At 42.6% G+C, this 23,429-nt stretch overlaps 2 protein-coding genes across 5 annotated transcripts in view; one reads left to right on the top strand and one right to left on the bottom strand.

Moving 5' to 3' along the window:
- tubgcp4 (tubulin gamma complex component 4) overlaps positions 1-1,452 on the top strand; it is an 8,873-nt gene extending 7,421 nt beyond the window's left edge. The window contains exons 17-18 of the mRNA XM_030047824.1: positions 27-166; positions 1,190-1,452. Of these exons, the coding sequence (XP_029903684.1) occupies positions 27-166; positions 1,190-1,196 (147 nt within the window). The 3' untranslated portion in view covers positions 1,197-1,452. The remainder of the gene's footprint in view (positions 1-26; positions 167-1,189) is intronic.
- tp53bp1 (tumor protein p53 binding protein, 1) lies at positions 1,442-23,429 on the bottom strand. 4 transcript variants are annotated; one of them, XM_030047669.1, is made up of 29 exons: positions 23,324-23,429; positions 22,861-23,098; positions 20,846-20,933; positions 20,669-20,753; positions 20,515-20,582; positions 20,282-20,398; positions 19,749-19,803; positions 19,488-19,657; positions 18,642-18,768; positions 18,452-18,546; positions 18,172-18,359; positions 16,894-18,073; positions 15,684-15,800; positions 15,335-15,526; positions 15,084-15,150; positions 14,149-14,238; positions 13,257-13,554; positions 11,624-11,692; positions 11,392-11,544; positions 10,906-11,123; positions 10,363-10,533; positions 9,310-9,707; positions 7,185-7,376; positions 5,026-5,202; positions 3,638-3,826; positions 3,401-3,495; positions 2,985-3,181; positions 2,170-2,306; positions 1,442-1,768 (listed from the first exon to the last, which is right to left on the bottom strand). In XM_030047669.1, exons 2-29 carry the CDS (start codon positions 23,038-23,040, stop codon positions 1,581-1,583), a joined length of 5,301 nt encoding a protein of 1,766 aa, XP_029903529.1. In that variant the 5' UTR covers positions 23,041-23,098; positions 23,324-23,429; the 3' UTR covers positions 1,442-1,580. The 4 variants fall into 4 exon arrangements, with proteins under 4 accessions (XP_029903529.1, XP_029903538.1, XP_029903548.1 ...); XM_030047678.1 differs by having other exon boundaries at positions 9,310-9,704; XM_030047688.1 differs by lacking the exon at positions 10,363-10,533.

The following is a 23,429-nucleotide window of genomic DNA, read 5'->3' as shown; positions in this document are numbered from 1 at the left end:
TTTGTCAAATTTGTGTCTACTTTCAGGGCTTCAGTCGCCAGTCCTTCTTGCTATTCAAGATCCTTTCAAGTGTGCGCAACCACCAGATCAACTCTGATCTGGCCCAGCTTCTGCTCAGACTGGACTACAACAAGTATTACACCCAGTCTGGAGGCACTCTGGGCAGGTAGGACACAGAAAACACAAATAGCTGTTTTTATACAAACATGGTTAAATCAGTGTTTATGATATCATGATGTGACACTTAACACAGACCAGGGTAAAAGATGATTTTTTTTAGCCCTTCAACTCTCAAATTTGCTACATAAGTTGATCCTGGGGCCAAATGACTATTTATTCTTTGAATTTTAAATTTACTTAACTTCTGCAGAAGGCAACTTGTGACACCAACCTGTCTTGGTGTAGAAATTTTTACCCGTCTGATACTCCAAGCTGGTTAAAATACACTGCCAACGACACATCATGTAAAATGTTGGGCCAGTGCTTTAAGTGTCATATAGCCCAGGTTCTTTTTGGCTATGTACAGCAAACAGTATCAGCTGAAGAGTTTGCCATTAATACAGCAGTCAAATTAGCAACCACAAAACTAACATGGTGTTTGTTTTCAAAAGTTAATCTGAAAACAGGTCTGTTTGAAAAGCTGAGCCTGTTTTGCATTTACATTTGTATTCACAGAAGATGCTAGACAGTAGTGTTGGCCTCAAAATCACATTGCTTTGTAACTGTTCCCATTGCAGCCCCATTTTAGACCAAGCAACAAACAGCAGCTATGCACCAGAGAAGTTCATACATATAAAGTAACGTTTTAAAGTTTTTCCCTCACTGGGAAGTAGGGGCCAGCACATCACCGTATCAGGTGGTTGGTCAGAAGTTCAGTCCACAGCAGCCTCTCTCAGAATGCATTGGCTGGATTGCCATGAAATTTGGTGACATTTATGTTGTCTCAAGAATAAAACCTGTCAATTTTGGAGACGCTATCACCTTTCCACTCGTGCCCCCAGCCAGCCACACTGTTAATATGGCACACTATTATATACAATGTTTGTTTTTTTTGCCATTGTCATGAAGTTTTGTTAAGGAACCTTGGCAGACCTGGAGTGTGCCAACACTCATTTGGACCTTTTGAGCATTTAATCAACGTAAAATTATTCAGTGGGGTCACAGAAACATGAAATTGCTATCGTTTCAGCTTCTGAGTGGGAGATTTGGATTAACATTTGGAACAAGGCCTGCCTACCCTGAACTCTCACACTGGACAGAAGACATGACTTGTGCACAACTCCTGTCAATCTCATCCTTGGCTTTTGTTGTGGCCAAAATACATATGTTATGCCTGGTAAAATTATCCTCAACTATAGAACAACTTTTTGTATAAATTGTAAATACTGCAACCCCAATGTGTGTACCATTCTTTTCTACAGTGCAAATAAAATTAAAACCATTAAAATGAAACAACTGTCACAGTTTATTATTTCATAAAAACAAACTGGTTAAAATTATATACAACAAAGGCATGCAACATAACTAATACTGGACATTTAACATGGTTGAAGGCCGTTTAATTAACACGTGGAGTCAGATTATGATGAGCGGTAGTCATGGTGATACTGAGGCTTGCTATGGTAACCCAAACATTCCCCAGAGATCAGACTCTGGATCAGCCACTCAGGAGACACCAGTGGGACTTTCTGTGATGTCACACTCTTCTGGACCAACGGTGGGCAGGCGTTGTCTGTCACCACAACGTCAAACTTGCCTGCAGGGATGTCTGCAAATGGACAGTAAAAAAAAAAAAAGACTGTCAGCTACTTGTAAACATAATATCCTTTTAGGGCAAAGTAAGGATGCACAATATACTGTATATCTGCATGCAATCAGTATCAGCTGATAAGGGCTTTAAAGTGAAATATCAGTATCAAATGAAATTTTCTGCCAATAAGATGATACTTTAATTATGCCTAAATGCTTGATGCTCCAGTAAATGTGTACATTTTGAAAAGCACTGTATTTTATGTCTACATCTGCCACTGGACCACTGCAATATAAATAGCCATAATAATATTTTATTTTCACTACAGGAGAGATTTGAGCCAAAAGATTTGGAAATTGTTGGCATAAAAATCTGTGCATGCCTAGTGCAAAGTATTTTGAGGGGCATGATGTCTGTACCAGAACTATCTTTGTCTGACTGGAACTGCCTGACAGTGGAGGCGCCACTCAAGGTGAGGAGCTGAGCCCACAGCTCCACCGGTTCCTCAAACACCAGCAGCACCCGCAAGGACTTGAATGGGCTGCAACGAGGGTGCCTGATTGGGGAGAGGAAAAAAAAAAACAAGAAGTAACTACACTGCAGTAGAAATTAATCTGACTTCTATCGCGTTTTGTTTCTTTTTTTGGGGCATTTTTTTTATGAGAATAGTATTTGTCTGGTATGCTGACAAACAATTTGCACCAGCATGATTTGCTTTATGTACAAACATACCACATATTATACATTTCTGTCCCACTGCAGAAAACTAGTGGCAGGCCATTCAGAAGATATTATCATTTCCCTTTCTTGATTGATTTTTTTTTTTTTTTTTTGTGAACCATATTCCATTTTATTTTTGTTGATGCAAAGGTTTACTAGTGTGACACTTTATTTATCTTTCTCAGAACACCATGGAAACAGCTGGTCCTAAACGTTCCATAATTATCTACAGCGGTCCCATTGGACACAGTAGCTGCATTCAGAAGTACACAGGGTGAAATGCAATAAAGGGTACTCCTAATTATCCTGAGCTTTTTTATGCCCCCATATGCAATTTTACAAGCATTGTATCATCTTACAAGGACATATGTAATCTGAACTCCCATTAATTTCTGACCCTGATACAACCCTACTGCAGCAACCCCACTTATCAACAGTACTTGATGTCACCTCCCACATCCATCACATTGAACCCCAAGCATGAGAGGAAACATCACGTTGAGCCTCATCTCACCATTCCACTATGCTGTCGTCTGGGCCGATGCCAGCGGGCAGCAGGTAGTTCCTGTAGTTGAGCAGCTTGTTCTCTTTGCAGCAGTCTCGTACCCATATGTGAGAGACGCATGGCACACCACTGGCTACACACAGCAAGTACTTCGTGGTACGGCAGTGCTGGTCCGCAATAAGCAGGCTCTGGTATGCTGCCTTGCACTGAGGAGGGAGTCAGTCAGAGAGGGATGATTGCATTGTTCAGGGAGCTTAAGATTTATCTCTACAGATGAGTACTGCAAAACTTCCCACTATCCATGAAGCTTAAACAGTGACCAAATCTCACACAATAGCCAAGGAGTGTTGTTTGTCTGGTTCTCTCTTTTGTTGATGCAATTAAAGCCCCATCCATTATGTGAAGTAGTTTCATAGTGCACTTACCTGTTCCTCATTGAAGTCGAGCAAGATGAAGCCTCCACCTGCCTGCAGCTGGGACTCAGTGTAGCCTTTGTTGTATGGAGCTGTCTGCACATATTCTGTTGGGGAAAGAATAATTATGAGTCCTACAATCATTAAAAAATGCTGAGAAGGGAAGCTACAACTGTTTTGGCATGCAGCAGCTGCTGCATAGTGAAATGTTCAAAGTTCAAAGTTGTGTTGTGAGGTCAAAGCATAAACCTTCATCATCATCGCTGGCTAGCGTGTTGGTCAGTCGATCGCTCTCAGATGAAGCAGTCAGCATGAAGGCAAAGCCCATGAAGAGAGATGTGTTCTGGGGCAGCGGGCCATGGGTCTGTGCCAAGTCACAAGACTGGCCGGGAAGGTCTGTGCCACTGCCAGACGTGTTACAGACACCAACACGCTGAGCTGAGGATATGAACAGGAACACAGCGACATGTTAAAGCAGAGAAGGTGGCAACTGTAGGAATCTGAAAAACAGAAAGCTGGGACATTAAGTATTATTCTAGGATGCCTAGCAAAGGAATGGAAACTAGCCTTTTGGCTAACTTGGGTACATTTACCTTTCTTTGAACATTGATTTATGTACATTGTCACTTTTCAAATAAATAAATTGAAACTGAAATCAAGTATTAACAAGTATCAAGACACTATTCACAGCTAGTAACACCAGTGAGTTTAAGAGGAATACACCTTTCTCATCTCCCCTCTACCAGTGGCCCAACACCAAGATAACACTGGCAGCAGATTAATTACCAAGTCAGGCTCGGCAGGGGATGAAAACAGCAGTAGAGGACGGACACAGGCGATTTGGAGGTCAAATATGTCTTAGTCATGCTCAATGCAAAATCACATATTACTGATTTCACATCATACAAGAATAAAATATGAAATCTGACAATCATTGATTGAAGCAACAACTCCAGTCTTATAAAAATATCAAAAAACACATAATTATTGAGGTTTCTATAAATCGTGCCTATTAAAAACATCACAGAGATACACTAAGTCATGCTCATACAACTAGAGTCAAGGTGCTGATTTAAAAACATTACAGAGGAGGTGCGACACTCACTCTGATGTTTCAGCCAGCACAGCCTTCATTAAGGCCATCTTAGCTGAAACATCACGGTCCAATGAATAGATTGGTATTGTACAGAATGAGTACAGTACTTTACTCTCTTCTCCTACAAAAATAAAAAAAATAAATAAATAATAATAAAAAAAAAATAAAATCAATACACTTCCATAAACTGTAACCAATGTAACACATACTGACAAACAAACTTAAAATTGATTGAAATCTCTTAAATAGTTTAAAACCATGTGCACTGACACCATAGTCGCATTATGGTTAAAATCTTTTTTGATGGCTATAATCAAACTGTGACTCAGTTTACAAAGAATGTGATCAGGATGAAGACAAAAAAGGAAATCATGGGTGAAAGAAACCTTGAACTGATTAGCGGTTTAAGAATTAAAAATCATGAGAGGGCTGCACTTTAAAAATCTTGCAATACTGGAATTACAAAAAGAAACAAAAAACAAACAAACAAAAGAACATGTGTTTAGCTGCAGTCATGGTTTAGGAGAGCGGGGGTCCGTACCAGCTCTGGCACCTGGGCCTCTGCGGCCTCTTTTGGCTGGAGTCCTCTCCACAGAGCTCATCAGCTTCCTCTTCCCAGACGGGCCGGGGGTGCGGGGGCTGCTGGACGAACTGCGGTTAGGAGTCACCTGACCCTCAGGGCCTCCCCTGCGCCTCCTCTTCCCTTCCACCAGGTTATCTGTGGAGAATATTCCAGTGTCATATTTTAACTGTGATCAAAATAACATAACCCTGGTCATGTGGCCGTATAAACTATATAGTCAGCATGAGCAGCAGTAGCCCCCATGGCAATCAAAGAAAAGGCCGCCACCCACAGAAAATCCAAGGAGAAAGATGTCATGGCTCTGGACAGTTTGACTGACAGGTTTGAGGCTGACAGTCTGATTGACAGGTTTAAACAAAAATTGTCAGAAAAAAATCTAGTATTCTTGAATTCATGAAATAATGGGATTTGTAAAATTTGAAGCAAATTTTAAACTGGTATATGCCACATCAAAATATTTAATACGTACACTCAGTGGCCACTTTATTAGGTATACCTGCACAATCCAATACTGGCCAATACGACTGTTCTGCCGTAAAGTTTACTTTTCGGATGCCTATAATGCTCAGGATTTCTTTTTGTCACAGTAACAGAGGTGTTCATTCAATTCTATGTTTGCAATTTGAGCTCACAGTTAATGCTGCTGTTGTACTGGACTGCATTTTATTGAGAGGTGTTTCTAATATTCTGTCCCCCTCATGTATATAAATAGGGAGGACAACAAATCAGAAACAACAATTAAATGTACACATTCTTCACAATGTCAACAAAAACTGAACATTAAAAACTTTCTTAAAAAGTAGAATTTATGGCAGAGCTACTGTACTGAACTGCATTAGACTGTACAGGTGGACATAATAAGGTGGCCACAGAGTGTATAATCAGCTTCATAGGCTGCTTTTCTGATGCTTGAGTTTTGTTGGTTATGAAAGTGTCATGAAAGAAATTAGGTTGCCTGGGTGAAGCAACTGTTCTGGAAAATTAAAATTCAGCAAAATTTAAGCAGCATTAAGCACAAAGAAAGAAATAAAAATAAAGAAAAATGAATATAAAGATAAACAAAACCGTGTCACAAAAAATGTTGCACTGCATGCTTCAGGGGAAAATAATATTTTATACAAGTGAACTCAGTATAACAGATCTGAAGAAATCTGAGTTTAATAAGTTAACTGCTAAACAATAAGCTTGTGCTTAAGCTTCATGTGAATTACTACGAAAGCACTATGAGCTAGGGCTGGGTGATTATGGCAGAAATCAAAATCACGATTAATTGAACATTTTACCTCGATTACGATTAATGAACGATTATTACCGATTATTATAGCTTGAATCTTTTGCAAACAAAACGGCAATGTCAAACTACAAAAAGCTGCATCTCTTCTAAACAAATATTATTTCAAGTAATATTATTGCTATATTATTAGGAGTAGTATATATATGCACTAATAATAATATAGCATGCCTGCGTAGTAAGCAGGCTATATTAATTTCTCAGAATTTTGCTCCCTAATGATTATTATTATTATTATCATTGTCATTATTAGTAGTAGTAGTAGTAGTACAATAATTAATCATCAGTATCTAGGCTATATATTATTGTCATATCTATATTATTCTTTTTCTTATTCACTACCCAGAATCACGGAGCGACGGACGTATGACATCATGACGTCAGTTAGCCTCTGTTGTTCTTAGCAGCCAAGCTGTGTGCTGCCTGTGGGCTAAACGATGCGGTGAGGCTCTTTTGGTGTCTCTTTTTAATCAGCACTGCTTAAACTGCTGGAAGTCTGCAGTGTACAGCCTGAGTGAGGAGGAACGTTTACGTTGACAGCAGGAGCATTTTGTGATGTGACGTGTTGTGGTGTGGTGTGGTAACCAGAATAACCGACATGGGCAGGATTATGTTGGTTAAGGGCCCTAAATGTCGATTTCGATTATTTTTCGATTAACTGCCCAGCCCTGCTATGAGCAGTAAAGTATTTTATGAATGTAATGTTTTCCCCTACAGAAAAGAAGAGGATACTAATTGTATTTGGTGTTCGTAAGTTGGACTGACCAAAGTATGCTCTTAGAAGATAGCATGAGAAAAGATGTCTGGCTCGCTGCAGATATCTTACCCAGGCTGATGTCGGAGGCCTTGGCCAGCGGAGTGGCAGGCTCGTAGGGCCCCAGGCTGTGCTGCTCCCTCAGCTTGTTGCCTTGCTCCAGGGACAGGATGACCGAGCTCCTGCTGTACCACTGCCGCTGACCCTCCCTCTCCACACTGTAGAACAGCTCGTGGCTCTCGGTTTTATGGCCCTTCACAACACCTGCATGCGCACACACACACACACGCACGCACGCACCCGCACACACACAAAGGAGGCAAAAGTTAGAAGATCATCAATATTCTTGGTTTGAAATTTTATTACAAACGAGGGCCACACCAATACCTTGGTTTCCTGCCATTGGCAATTTATTTAAATATCAGTCAGTGTTGTTCACTGCAGATGTGATGGAGGTTCATCTCTGACCAAAGCTACATGAAGTAAGTTGAAAAGCCTTGAACTATTAGGACATTAAAAAATGTCGTTGAATATTTTGTTTTAGTAAAATAATTCATATTAGGCCTAATGCATCCCACTTACTCTGAGCCACTATAGGGGTAACCTTGCCTGAAATTGTACATTGTGCAGTATTTTGTTTATTCACTAGAGGGAGTAGTGTTCATCACAAAGAACCAAGCCTTCAACCACACCCTCCATCATAGTTAGCCACCTTTTTTTAACAATGCAAGTGATGGGATAGTAGTATATTTGCTTTTAGGATTATAGATTTTTAAAATTATGTATCACTGTTAGGTTTACTTCTAAACAGTCTCCAGTCTCTGTATGCGGAGATGTGAAGTGTAGCTTAACTGTATGATCACATCCTAGGATGAGAAAAATCATACACCGGGGCGCAGCTTTTCTTTTTGATCATGCTGCCCTGGAGGCGACCTTTTCCACCAAAGGAATGGCAGAAGCTCGCAAAGGAATGCTGCCCTCTCAACCTTCTTCACCAAATGCTCACCTATAACTCTTCTTTCCACCTCTAAAACACACAGGTGCAGATTAGCTGAGGTCCATACAGTCCACACAGAAAAATCAACACTGCATACCAGACTCCAAAAACTCTACAGGCATCCTGGACACAGAACTCACCAGCATTGGACACTTTCCCCTCCCCATGCTGGCAGATATCCATTAAGGCCAATTCACATTTTTGAGAGTCAGAAACACACTCACACACACAGAAGTCATGTTTGGGCCGTGCTGTGAGCACACCATGCAAATAACAAGAAAAAAAGGAAATTGCATCCTGTGCATCAGAAAATGCTTATTCTGCCTGCCTCTTTTTAAAAAAGACTCTGACTTTGTTACCCTGTTTTCACAATGACTTGAGCTTCCAGGTTGAAGACAAAGGAATTTCAGATTTCAGTTTCAACCTGTCCATGATGGGACTGGCCAGACAACTGAGAACACATGGAAAGCGTGCCTACATGACACTGTATAACAAACATGCAAACAAAGCTAATTTTCTGGAGTGTAAAAGGTGCTGGTTTACTCATGTGTCCCAAAAGAAGAATGCCAAATCAAAATCCAACTCAAGTCCCTCATCTTCTGAGTGCTCTCCACCCAGAAAATCTCCCTTTTTGCTACTAGTTTTCCTCTGTCTTCATCTGTGAGCAGTTTACACAGACAATGAGGCTGTGTTTACAAATGGAACAAATGGAAACTCATTTTAACCAGTTTTACATCAAAGTTAGAAGTTTGAGCCTCAACTAAGAGTTTTTTATTATTATTTTTAAATAAACTTGGGCTGGTACAGGACAATTCGGGCTTTTTAAACGCAGACCCAACATCAGCTGATAACACCATAATATATTTAAACATTATTGGGAAGCAGAATTTTGCACACAGTAACTTAATAGAGCTGCTAAGTGCTGTCTTTGCACACAGTAACTTAATAGAGCTGCTAAGTGCTGTCCCTAAAAGAATGTCATTATTCTGGGTGTCAGTGGAGGGTTCTACTGTCCCAGGATAAATCTATATGTTGTTTCAGATTATAATTCCTAACAAAATATTGGCTATCAGCCACTTCATACAAAACTATCAGTGCTGACATTCAAAAACATACATTAATCAAACCCTATTACATACAATCTCAGTTATGCTGCCAGTAGAACATTCAACCTACAGCGCATGCCCCTCCTCTCCTCACCTACGCTGAAGTACTCGTCTTCCAGCAGAGCAGTGACCTCTGTTTCCAGGGGAATGGGATCACACAGCAGGATGTCCTTCCCTGCCACCTCACACTCATAGCCATCATCGAAACGCAGGCGGAACCTCCCCTCCCCGGCGTCCTTGATGATGCGGCCTGAGTAGAAATAGCCATTGGAGGACCACTTGGCCACCACCCGCAGTCCAACAAAACTGCTTCCGGCTGAGCTCGTATCCTCTGGAGATGACCTGAGGGAGTCGGAGTGGCTGGGTAGCTCGGTGTCTGTGGGGCTGTCAGGAAGGCGGCGAGGATACAAACGAGTATAGGGCTCATCCTCTGAGGAGAACTGGAGGTGGCCGTGAACACCCGCCCTGTGGACTGCGCCAATACCACCTCTCCTTGGAGAGAGACAGAGTGTGTGTTCATACTGCAAACAGCATCAGACACTGGTTTAAAAAAGGGCCCTACAATAGGGATTAAGATTTTCCTCTTTATCAAAAACATTTTCTGCAGACAACTGGATTTTGTTCGAGTGGTTGAACTCCAGTTAAACCATCACAGCTAGACTGGGTCTCAATTGGTTCCTTTCACTAAATAATTGATAAAGTCCTTCCAATCAGATGCTGCGGGTTTGCCTCATTTGAATTAGTGAAAGCTGATGCTGCTGGCCTATCATGGTCCAGTACTGTGCTTGTTCTGCCTGGGAGGCCTTAGTCTTCCAATTTATTTGTTAATTCATAAATATCCCATTAACAACCCAATTTCCCCTGGGGGGTGGAAGTATTTCTGATTTTGATTCTGATTTCTGAACTAAACTGTATGTATTTACACATACAGTTTGTTTTTATCTTGAGCCAAAGACCATTTGGAAACAAAATCAAAAAATTGAATGCAGACAATCAGTGCAAACATGAAGTACTAGAAGATTAGTAAAGGAGGAAATGTAAAGAGTTATACTGACAGTGTGGGCTCAAGCAGTTTGCCTTGGATTGTGCTTTTTCTTCCTTGTCTGTGCATTCTTTAAGTGCAAGGTGAGCCCTAGGGAGGACTCACCTAGATAGGGAAGAGCGGCATGGGGGTCGGCCCCTCCTAGCCCTTCCTCTGGTGGTCATTGGGATGAAGGCCCGGGACCCTGGGGTGCCGTAACCTCTTTCCTTTGTAACCACTGACCCTGCCCTGTGACCCCTGTGACCCCTCTGTTGCTGCCCACCTCCCCTCCTGGGGCTGCAGACACACAGAGGGGACGAACGGAGCTGGTCAGGTTGCACAGACACTGATCTAGGGTTACCTTCAAATTCAACAGACACCCAATGCAGCCTGTTTAGGAAGGATGGGTGTCTAGTTACCCTAGATTACTGCCTAAGAGCAACTTGTACCTGATGCAGGCAGGGATCAGTAAATCAGAGTGGTTGCAGTAAGAAATTCAAGTGTTAGAAAGTCAAAGAAAGTGAAGTAGTGATACAGGCACTGGCATGCAAGTAGTGGACAGAGATCAAGCAGAGAGGCTCATTGATAGAGTGAAAGAAATATTAACACTTGATTTGGACCACAATGACATAAAAATGTTTATCAGGTGGCAATGGGGCAAGACACTACCTGATAGATCTGGCCCCTCGGCTGGGTGGCATGATGAAGTCAGGTCTGGCATTGCCTGTGCTACTGCTGGTTCCTCCAGAGCTGTGCTGCAAGCTGGAGGCTTTAGACGACAGGGAGCTGACATCTGCAAGATCACCAGAGGTCATGGAGCTGCCCGTGCGGCATGGGGAGATGTCGCCATCCAAAACCTGGCAGTCTACCACTGGCACCTCAGTCTCCTAGGAAAACCAAAAAGTTAGAACCAAAAATAAGAATGCTGTTAAATTTAAAGGAGGGGTTTCACAGAAAGTGGCATTTTGCTAGCATCTGTGAGCATGGCTGTGCCAGGCTACATATGTAGAAGTAACTGAAACGCACCATCATGGCCATTTTGCCACAGTGAAACTATGGGCAGTTCAATGACAGAAAAGCTCTAAAGCCAGAAACGGGAGAGATAAACGGTATGTATTGTCATCAATCTAAGTGTGGCTCTTTACTGTTGGTTACCTCAGTAACTTTGCGGTCCACCTCTTTTCCATCTTCATAATACACATCTGTAATGATGCGTGTGATGGTGGTCCGCACTTCTTGGATGGTGCGAACATGTCTGCGGTGGGATGGGCCAAAAGTTCTTCTAAAAGATGGGGACTCTGGCTCACCCTGTCGATCAGTGATGGAAGAGTGTTAGAACTGGGCAACAGTCACAACTGCAGGCTGTACGTCTGCAAGATCCCCTTACCCTGCTGGCTGGAGAGCGCAGTCCTGGGCCATCAAAGCTGGTCTGCTGCGAGACAGTCCTCTGCTGGAGCTGAGATATGGAGAGAGACCCAGGTTAGAATAATAAACATCACCATGGCAAGTGTCTTAATACATATGTAAACAACAAGACCTGAATTCAGGGATATCATGACTATTAAACAATGGAAAGAGATAAGTCCCAGCAGACACTGTAGTGGCATTATGTTAAATTAGCACACATGCACATATTGAACCACAAAAGTAAAGAAACAAACAAAAAACAATTACAACTACACAGATTTCTTGAATAAATGGCTTCAAAATTGAATTTGTATGGTACAATTTGAAATTGAAAACAATGACTGGACTAAACAAGAAGAGGGGAGTGCTAGCCCACTTTTGGCATCCTTGCATGGGACGACTGCATTTAAGTCAAGGTAGTCCTTTGTGTCCAGATACTTTAAATGTCTCAGGAAGCCCACTCCAACTTGAGAGAACTTAATTTGAATTGGGCCATGCTGTCCCCCACCAATGGGGCAGTCGTAACAGAAAGTTAGTAGGGTCAGTTTTAGGAATTTCATTTGCTAGCTTATGACCTGTGTGGTTGCTCTTTATGGTGCTTTTAATGTTTCTTGGGTTATGTGACTGGGACAATAAAGGGATTGTACTGTATTGTATTGTATTAATACCTCTGGCCAGAATCTACACTAAAGAGCACAACCAGAAGTGGGCATAGCCATCTGTCAACCAACATGATGGCAGCTATATGTCTAGTCAGAGGTGACCCCTCAAGGCCCCTATGGACAGAGTGCAAAAAACAGAAGTGGGCATGGCCCAAACACTGTGAGAACTTAATATGTGGTTTCTTATCCCACAACAAACCTTGTATCAAACTTTCGTGGTGTTAGGCTACTATGTTTGGAAGTTATATGACTTTTTGTGGCATGCCACACTTAATGCCATGCAGCCTTAACTAAACAGACTTAAGGTTAAGATTATGGTTCTGCATACGCGGAACGTATGGGGGTTGTGCGAAACTTACGGGGGTTGTGCGACTGCCGCAGAGCCTTGCCGCGCACCTCCGAAAAATTGTAACTACACGGACCCCACGTAGCCCCCATGCAGGCCCCCCACAGACAACAAGAGCTATGATTGGTCTGCCGAACTACATCATTTCTGGCATTTCGCCCCTCTGGATCTACTGCTGCTCCTTTTAAAAATGGCTCTGCCGGCACAACAGCAGCAAGAGCAGCGACCATCTGTCACAGGGTCTTCGTAGGTCTCCATTTTGGAGAATTACTTAGCGTTTAACGCAGAGGCATACCGGGCACACACCATTTGCGTGGCAACTGCGTGCGCATTGCATCGAGTGTCCGCAGAACCATAATCCGGCCTTTAGAAGTTTTGGTCTTATAAATTTCCAATTAACATGAGCCTGTCATTTTTTTGTATTAGATTGCACAAAACTGGACTAGCAGCTGGGGTGGAAAGGCCTTTGCCACCATATGCCAACCCCTAGATGCACCACTGCATTTATGCAATTCAAATACAATCTCTACTAGCACAAATCTCTTTCATTTTTCCCATTTGTGCCATTGGACAATTAAGATGCATGCTGTAACTGATATAAAAACCTTGTTGGGTGGACTGAGGGTGATGGTGTGGTCAAAGCTGGTTTGCTGGGAAACTGCCTTTTGTCTGGAAACTGCCCTGTTTGGGGTGGACGGCTCCGGTGCTCCAGGCTCCTGTCTTTCCTCAGCAATAGCTCCAGACTCAGAAGCAGAGGCAGATGGCTCGTTTGCAGTCTCCAAAGGTGTTGCCAACACTTCCTGGTGTGCGCAGGAGGCAGGCTCTGACTGGCTGTTAGGGAGGCTGTGGCATCCCAGCGACGAGGTCGGAGAACACCTCTGTGGTGTGACAAAGAGCTCCCCCCTGCAGGGATGTTTAAAGATACAGATGTGATACTAAGGGATAATCACACGCAAAGATTTACCCACTACTATGGATGTTAGAAGAGCATTTTAAATCTCAACATTAGCCAGTGCTTCCAGTCTTTAGTACTTGGAACCATTAGCTGCAGTGAAAAGGTGAAAACAGGGCATTCTTATTTAAGATCAGCAAAAAATGAACTTCTCTAGCTATTTACTAAGTGCTAGAAAACTGAAAAGCTCAGTAGCAGACATTTTGTAAAACATGACCTTGCTTTGTCAAAATGGGAGGACAAAACCACACATAACCTCTCCTCATGTCTCAAGAGGGTATACATGGCGCCAAAAATAGCCATCCATCCCACCTCCAGAATCAAAAAGTAGGTCTCTCTCTCGATCTCTCTCTCACACACACACAGTGATCCCCCAGTAGACCTATTTCTATCTATTAAAATATGTTAGAAGAGGGAAGAGCTATTATTACTTCTCCAGGTCAAACAGACATGAGAGCCCTCAGCAGATCAGAAGGTGATACTGTCCATATTAATAAAAGACAGCATTCAATGTATTCATGTGTTCTGTAGCTGTGTGTATTTACCTGACAGGTGTAGTGTTGCCAGCTGGCTGGCTGTTGCTCTCTGACTCCAGCTGTCTGTGAACCTGCCTGACACGACTGAACACTGACGGACTGCCAAGGACACAAAACAATACATCAGTACTGTTTCCTATGCACACACTTGTGGTGTGCATAGGAAACTTGTGGTATCTTTTCATAGCATCAGAAAGACCCACTGCCAATAGATTCCCCCCAGGTGGTAAAATAACTCATTCATCTAAAAGTGTCTCTTGCGTTGTAGGTACACACAGGCATGCAAATACATCAGGGCCTGAGCTGTCATGTTTTAGTTTGAAAAATGGACCATTAATTATATAACTTTGCAATTTTGACAGCTGAATCAGGTTTTTGTGGTCATTACATGCCAGGGCTCTTTGAAAATGGTCCAGTTCATTAATGCATCTGTGTCCATCACAACGCTGCTCTGATGATGAAGCTGGACAACCCAATGCACACAAGGACATAACAGTATACTTCATTATAGAGCTGAACACATTTTTCACATCTACATTACAAAAAAATTGTTGAGTTTAAGCAGAGGTAGTGATAACATCACAACAATTCCCAACAAGGCTTTTTTTTGTTATAATGAATCTTTTGGTGATTAAGACCTGTTGAACCCTCTCACCAAGCCAAATCACCATCAAATCCATAAAGAACTAAAGAACATCCTTAATGATGTATTATCACTGTGTGATCATCATGCGTTTCTATTCGAGCACTTATGCATGATGATTGCGCTGTGGGAACATGAAACTAATTTAAAATCCACTTAGAATACATCTGGCTGTTATCTACCAGACAGTAAAAAATGAATCCAATCCATTTGATTTAACAAATTGCTCAAATACCAGAGAAAAAAAAAATCCCTCACATTTAAAATTCAGCTAATATGCATAGAGACAGCAGCAAGTTACCTGGTAACAGCCTTGGGAACAGTGGTAACCTTGACAACAGATCCTTCCTCGCCTGATAGTGCTGGCTCTGAGGGAAAGAAATGTATTACGGAGATAGTGATGAGAACAAAAGTGCATGCAACGTCGCCATGGATACCATCTTGTCATTCTTGAGAAAATACATGCCTGATGTTCAAAATGGGCAGAAAAAGTGTGGGGAGGATATACAGCACACAAATGATTGTTCTAAATTATGTCTGCAAGGTTCCTACTCTGCAGGCTGAAGCGATCTGAGCTGCTCTCTTCAACGGGGGTCACTAGTTTCATCCGCAGGCTCAGCTTCCCATCTCCTTTTTCAACCGTGTCCTCCCCACTTTCCCCAGACACAATGTCACTGGCTGCCATTGCAGTATCCGCAGAGACATCACCCACCACATCTGACTTTTCCGAAAAAGAAGTGATCTCTGGGGAACCAGGAGCAACAGGAAAGAAAATAATGTTAAAATTCAACTCAGTATGTGTGAGGAAAATAGCAGTGTTTGACTTGCCAAGAAATAGGCAAGGTAATAAGTGATAGGCAATGAGGGAGAGCACTAAAGTTGCCTTGCAGCTGCAACCCACCAATCGGAGTGCTGTGTCTTGGCGTCTGCTTCAGCTGGTTGACCAGAGGGGGTGTGGCACTGACAGTAGGCCCAATCACCTCCCCTTCCTTAGGAAGTGTGAAATGGAAGGGGATTTCTGCAGTGGAAAGACATGAATGGATATAGAGATTACAGCTATTTCAATGGATTGTTTACGCTGAAGTCAAATGTCGCTGAACAATATCACAAAACGGCTGATGCAACCTCACCAGCTCCTCTAATATTTATGACCACGATCGATGTATCTCATCCACCAGCTCTTGCGATAACTTTGCAGGCTAGCCTCACTGTTAAACATAAAAACACTTCACTAAATAGCAGACAATATCCACTTTCTACCATATCTAGGTATGGTAGAAAAAAACCAGTAATAGCATACTAAGAGCAAGAGGTCTCCAAGTTAAGAAAAATCAAGAATTGCGTCCCTTACTCAAAATACGCTGTTCTGCCATGGATTTCTCCCTGTATGGTGGCTCTTGATCTGACGGACTGACACTGAAACCTGGGGTTTACCATTAATATTTTGGAATATTTTATGCTTAGAAAGAGGTAAAGTGAGCTCAAAAGTATGACATCATGTGAAAAGTATATCTTGTATGAAAACCAAAAGTATAGTCAGGTTATTTATAACTCTAGAATAACACCAGAATTCCCAAGGTCACTGGAAGATATAAGGGACTGGACAGAGGATCTGTAACCTTCGTAGTGACAATCGTTTGGGAGACGAGTACCATATCTTGTTTGAATGTAAGCATAATGAATTACAAGCACAGGTATGTGTCCAAGTATTATTTAAAATATTGTTTAAATTAATTTTGTTATTACAATCACATAAGCCAAAAATTATCATTGTAAACTTGGTGCCTTTTTGAATTTTGTCCTTCCTCTGTTTAAGTGGCATTTGTTGTTGCCATGCTGTGTGCCACCATTTTGTTACTACTGTATGTCCTGTTTGTGCTCTATACCAAGTGATCATGGTCTTGAGAAAATAAAATTGAGGAAAGAAATTCCATTGTAGCTGAACTGGAAATATCAACATAAATTTGGCCAGTTAACTGGGGGGTGATGAAAAAATACACCAACAAACAACAAAATGTGCCTAGATATGTTACAGACATTGCCAATGCCAACAGTGGTTTAGTGGCTCATTTTCCCTGTTAACATGTCAGGTTCACCTCTGCCCATCTTACCTCCTGAGCTATCACTGAGGCTCTTGTCTTTGAGCCCCTCTGGTTCAGGTGCCTCCCTGCCAGGAGCTACCTGGTCCTCCTTAGACTGAGACTGAGACCTGTGGCCATTGGTGGAGACAGGCACTTTGTTTGTGACTGGCTGGGAAGCACTCGTCTTTGACTCAGATGATGCCTCTTTTCCAAGGATCTGAGAGGCTGCCTCGCTCTCTTTAAGCACCAAGATGCAGCCATTCTCCTCTTCCTGTTCTCCACTCTCTTCCTCCATGGGCTCCGGAGATAACACCTGGCTCTGGGAGAGAGCCAAACCCAGACCTGAGCTCTCAGCTCCCACTGTGCTCTCCTCTCCCTCCTCCATCACCACTTCCTCCTCTACCTCTTCCTCCTGCTCACCCTCATCCATCATGTCTTTCTCTGCTTTCCTGTTACCAGCTGTCCCACATTCCTGTAAGGCTGACTCCACTGACTGACTCTTCACAGTTTCCTCTCTTTTTGAGTCTGTAGCACTCTCCACACTCTTCACCACATCTATACTAGATGTCTGAGAGAACCCAGACTGTGAGGCCAAACTACTGGCTGTAGTGTCTGAGGGAGTTTCCTGCACACAGCTGTTAACAGTCAAGTCTACTGTGTCAAACTTTGGTTGTGACAGCGATGCTTTGTCTACAGAGCTCGCTGATTTGCTCCCATTGTTACTGTCGCTTACATTCACATTTTGTACATTCAAAGCTGCTGTGGTCCGTTTCTTTGTGTCAGACTTTTGTGATGGACTGGACTCCTCAGTTCTGGCACTTTCGCTGTGGTGCTTCGGTGAGTCAGGAATTTTGGAAGATTTGGAATCAGCAGCCATTTTTGTTTCTGAGGGGACACCATTGCTCTCACTTTTCTGAGAGCAGCGTGAGTTCGCAGAGTCATTAGTGTCGACACCGAGCGGCTCTTCCACCTCCTCTATCTGTGTGGCCTGACTGTCGTCCTCAATGTGCTCTGAAGTCTGCTGAGCTGCGCTACAGCTCTCAGTGTTCACAGAGAGCTGCAAAGACAGAGTGGACGGTGCTGACTCCAGAGGTGGAGTTTGTGTCTCGTGAGGCAATGGCGCGGATGCTGTCAGCTTCTTCTTATGTGAATCTTGTGGAGCTGCGGTGCTGTTCCCAACCTCCTGGCTCTGAGTCGGGACAAACACATCCTGGGAAGACAGAACAAGAAGAAAGAAGTGACATTTGCATAAATCATGGGGCAAGTCATGAGAGCTTAATCATAGCGCATGTAACTCAAAGTTCATACATGAGAGAATTCAGGCTGGGACGGCATAGACAGAGTTCTCTCCAAAACAAAATCAGGAGAATTCTGAGACACAGGAGTGGATGCGGATGGGCGTGGCTTAGAGACAGGTTCCGTCTCCATCGGCTCTTCTTCTTTTTTCCCTGATCGGTCATCTGGAGGCAGTGAAGTGTCCATTGGCTCATCAGCACCTGAGGAGACAAAAATTTTGCTCTATTCATTCACACATTATCTTCATCAGTTCAAATAAATCAGTAGTCATTCAAGATGTTTAAGTTGTTACCATGTTGATTCTCTGGCTCTGTTGGTGAACTGGGAACAATTAAAGGAGTCTGGCTGAAGTTGTCTGGTGTGGGGGCTACATAGTCAACAGAGCTCCTAAAAAGGGGAGCACAAAGATAATAATATCAGATCGTTTTATGCCAATGCCAAAGGATGGGATTACATGGTTTAAGTGTACTCTTGTCACATACTGGGATAGGCTCTCTTGCACCAGAGTGCCCTGGCCTGAGAGATGCAGCAGTCGCAGGGTATGGGCTGGTGTTGCAGTAGGAAGACCCTGGTTATCTGGCTCAGACACTGTGCTGTCCACAGCAGCACCTGAGAGCAAGACAAAGGTAAAGAATCAAATATCAAGAGAGAGAGACTGGAAGTAGTGCTGAAACACAGTTGCTTAGTGGATTAGTCAATTGACAGAGAATTAGTCATTATAATTTCAATAATCCCTTAATCATTTTAATCATTTCAGACAAGTAGAAATGCCAAAAATCTCCTGATAAAACATTTACTAAGATGTATTAGTTTTTTCTGCTTAAGCCATTCTAAAATTAATACTTTTTTTTTTTTTTTTTTACTATTTTTTTGGCTCCTGGTCAGAATAAGGAAGAAATTTGAAGACGTCAATTTGGTCTACGCTAACTTCCAATGACCATTTGTCACTACTTTTGACAGTTCATATACTAAATGATTAATCAAAAAATAGTACATCAATGGACAATGCAGATCATTAGTTTTAGCTCTAAATGGGACACATGTCACCGTGCACCCTGCATTTCTATAGCGCCATTATGCAGCAAACTGCAGATGTTCATATGTGGATGGATTATGCCAACAATTTTGATCAGGACACAGTAGGTCTGTTTAGTTCACACAGGCAGGGGCCTGGCGTTTGAGCAAGATTTACATGATCATGACCTTGCTAGATGGATACACAAAATGGAAAAGCCAATAAGTCTTCAAATCCAGATTGACAGCACTTATCTGTTAGCTGTAACCCTTAGGTACATGAGTGTGCCATGTGCATCTATACATCAACCCACCTGTCTTGTCAGCATCGAACATGTCCTCTTGTGAGGACAGTATTTCAGAGTCCTGCTGGTCCTGGTCCCCAGAGGTATGTAAGCCCTGGGAGTGTAGCAGGGCCTGGACACTCAGCTGCCTGCCTGTCTGACACCTGGGCTCTGACGAGCTGCTGGAGCTCACCTCAGATCTGGAGGGAGAAAGAGAAACACTGCTACAGCACAAGGCAAACATGGGCACCTACAAGGAATGTAGAATTAAAACATGACATGCAACTATACCTCACTGATTTGTTGTTCTGACTCTCTGACGTCCCAGTTCTGATGTTTTGTTCAGCTGGCAATTAAGAAACAGGTATAAATCAGATTTGCTCTTAACCCTGTCAGCGAAGCTGACAGCTTGCACTGAAGGCTACACGGTCTGGATGTCAGTACAAAAGCTCTAATCAGACACTGAATGAAGTACTGTCAGCATCCAGTTGCTATAGCATCCAGTGTAATTATGGTACATGCCGACTTCACCATTATATACATGTATGCCTTCTACCAGAGGCATCAGAGTGCATGGGCAGTTATTTGTGGTTCCCCTGGAGCAGGTAAGTCACTAGCTTCCTCAAAGATGCTGACAGGCTTGTTCACACTGGTTGTCTCTCTGCCAGGCGAGACCCATAAATGTTGAGAACCTTAGTCATCCTTTCACCATAGCTGTGCTAATGTTCTTTTCATCTGTCCAGAGGAGACTGCAGACCTTCCTATGTGGCGAAAAAAAAAATGAAAAAGAAAATCAGACCATCTATAAATAAAAGCCTTATTACCTAGTTTGGTGTGCCTCTCGCTGTCTGACTGAGGGACAACATCCTCTTCCTCCTGACTGTTTATTACCAGACACTGGCTCTGAGAAAGCTCAAGAAAACCAAACTGAGATGTTCCACCTGAAATACATGAATACAGACATCACTGTAATATAACACTGATTTTTTTTTTCTTTTTGAAAGTTCAAAACTGAACATGTACATTAATCTTCACAACGTGTGGAAATAGCTCCTACTTTCAGACTCAACACAGTGAGTGGTAGAATCAGCACCAGAATCCATATCAGTGTCCTCTGATGCACACCTAAAAGACAACGCGCCAGAGTCAGAACACCACATCCATACCTGATACGATGCATTAATTAGCAAAAATGCCAGGTCATCACATACTTTTTCTTATTCGGAGGAGGGCAGATGTTTATGACTTGACTCTCCTCCTGGAATGCTGAACTGGGGCTGGCAGTCGCCAGAGTGCCTAAGGAAAGAAAACAACCCAGCTTGTCTTTCAAGTAGGTTGACAGTTGAGTCACACATGCAGGCTAGTTTCATCTATAGCAAAGTACTGACCTGGTCCAGCCTGGCTGTTGCTCTGGGAGTTCTCAGTTTGGCTGTCAGTCTGAGAGCATCTGTTTCCGAGTGGGGAGGATATCAGTTCCTATGGGGGAAAAAAACCCTTCAGCAATCTAATGGAACAACTATCCTACAATCTACACAATATATTAAATTATTTAAAACTTTTAAGATAATGAAGTGGAGGGAGAATCGGTTTCCATCAACATGCCTACTGCATTGGTGCATCCAAAGTTGATACCTACTACTCTCCCGCTAAAACATATATATATATATATATATATATATATATATATATATATATATATATAAAAAACGTTAACCCTCAGATTTTCAAGCGGGTGGCATAGGGATGTCCTCATCTATTAAACATAATAATAATGTACCTTAGTCATAGAGCTACTAGCAAAACATTCACTTTGATTCAAGAGCCTTCTGGTTACTAAGTCATTTGCTGTAGTCCAACCTGCTATGCTGACATTAATGAAAATATATTATGTTTGTATTGATTAAGGTGCACTATAGGACTACTAGATGGTATCAAGAGCAGTGAGTTTGTTCATAAACTCTTGGCAAATACTCGCCTCTCCCTTCTTGCAGTCTCCACAAAGCACTTTGGGGTGGGACAATAAACCAGTAACACAATATCTAAACATATATCAATACACTTGTGCAAACTATTGACATTTGGGTTGTCAACTGCATCTGCATAGATGCATACTTGAGTTGCTATGATGCCTATTTGTTTCCTGCCTTCATGTATCTTAACTGGAACTCGTACCTCATGTTCATGTTGCAGCTGCTGTGCATATTAAAATGCTGAAAAACACGACTGATTCCTCCTTATTGGAAAATTATTTTGCTTTTTCCAGGGTGTTTTTACCTCTTCAGTAACAGATATTGTGATGTATCATAGCTGATTATCTTACATGTAACATTTTGTAGAATCAACTATATCATGACACCATGGTTATCATGGGTAAAATATTTTGATAGTATTGTCAGTTACCCAGTGATTCCTACCCCTATAAAGCACATATTACTGTCAGGATCGTGAACAGGTTCTGAAATTGCATAGTGTAGGTTTAACAGAAAATCTGATCGAACTTAAATGACTCATGCTGTTGGAAAGTCATACATTGCTAATATATGCATATATTACATAAGATTTATTTCAGAGGTGTAAAGTAACTAAGTACATTTACTCAAGTACTGTATTTCTGCACAGTTTTGAGGTATCAGCACTTGTATGTGTCCATTCTGTTAGGATTCATACTTATACTCCACTACACTGGAGAGGGAAATATTGCATCTTTAAGTAAACTAACACTGTCTTGAGTCTAATGTTTTCATGGCAAATGTACACAAATACATAGAAAATGGAGCAAAATGCTCGAGTTATGATGGGGTAAATTGTGAATGGTCTTGAACTCCTGAGGCATCTATAAGTTATATTCTTTTGAGACTTGAGTGCAATTCATCATTCTTAAACACATCATAACAAGGTGGGATGCCCTCCCCTTTAAAGCAACATAGTCTGCCTTTAAGTAAAGGTTCTTGTTAATCCTACTTCTGACTTGCAAATCGGCAATAAAACAAGGAAGAAGAGGAAGAGGAGGAATGTTAGACTCCCCTGGTGCTGCAGCTTGAAATGCACCAGCTCTGTGTAAGATAAAGCAGGGAGGGCAGACATGTTGAGGAAACCAAGGTAACTCGTGGTTTCGTGGGAGGAGGGGGCAAGAAAAAGGAATGGCTGACCTCGGCCAGGCAGAGCAGGCTCAGTCTGATATCTATTCTGTCTCTTGATGCAACCAAATCAATATTAACCCAGATAGCATGCAGGCTTTCTCCCCTACTTTCTGGCTACACACCCTCCACACTTGAATTCACAACACCGTGGGAAAGTGGGTCACACAGCAGCAGCAACAAGGCGCTATGGTTTATTTAGCCCTCCGGTTAACGCTATTTTCCGGGTAAGTGGCAAAGCAGGAATGGGTAGACCGTCGGCTTACCAGAACCGGGCTGCGGGCGGTGGGCTGCAGGTTGGACAGGCGGCGGGACAGAAGAGCTCGGTAGCTGCTCTCGGGGTCGTCCTCCAGAGCGACGCTGTCCGGCTGGGAGTCCTCCACGATCAGGCACGGGTTCTCAGGCTGAGGCAAGCTGGAGTCCAGTTCACTTCCACCGGGATCCATGAGGCCAGGCCGATCAGGCGGGACGAGGACAAGTTACAAGTTGCTAGCAGCCAGAAAACTAGTGGTGAAACAACAAAGGAAGCCATGAGAATCCAGAACTGTTGCCTAGCTACCTAGCGATAGCATGTTAGCTAAACTTGAAGACTAGTATTGCCACACTGTGTAAGCTCCACCCAAAAACAACCCGTGGTGCTACACAGTGTCGTGCTGCCGCTGTGTTCAAAAAAGCAAAACAGAACATACTACTGCAATGCAACTACACTGATAAGCAATAAAGACAAACCGCTAATGTTTTTCCTCAGTTTACTGCCTCCATCCCGGACACACACACGCTCTCCGGACTCCGGGGACGCATCCACCCCCAGCTCCAGCTCACCGTGTCGCGCGGC

Source organism: Myripristis murdjan, chromosome 3, assembly GCF_902150065.1.
Source record: "Myripristis murdjan chromosome 3, fMyrMur1.1, whole genome shotgun sequence".
Lineage (NCBI taxonomy): Eukaryota > Metazoa > Chordata > Actinopteri > Holocentriformes > Holocentridae > Myripristis > Myripristis murdjan.
The sequence above is the reverse complement of the archived record's forward strand: the minus strand, read 5'-3'. Positions and strand labels throughout refer to the sequence as shown.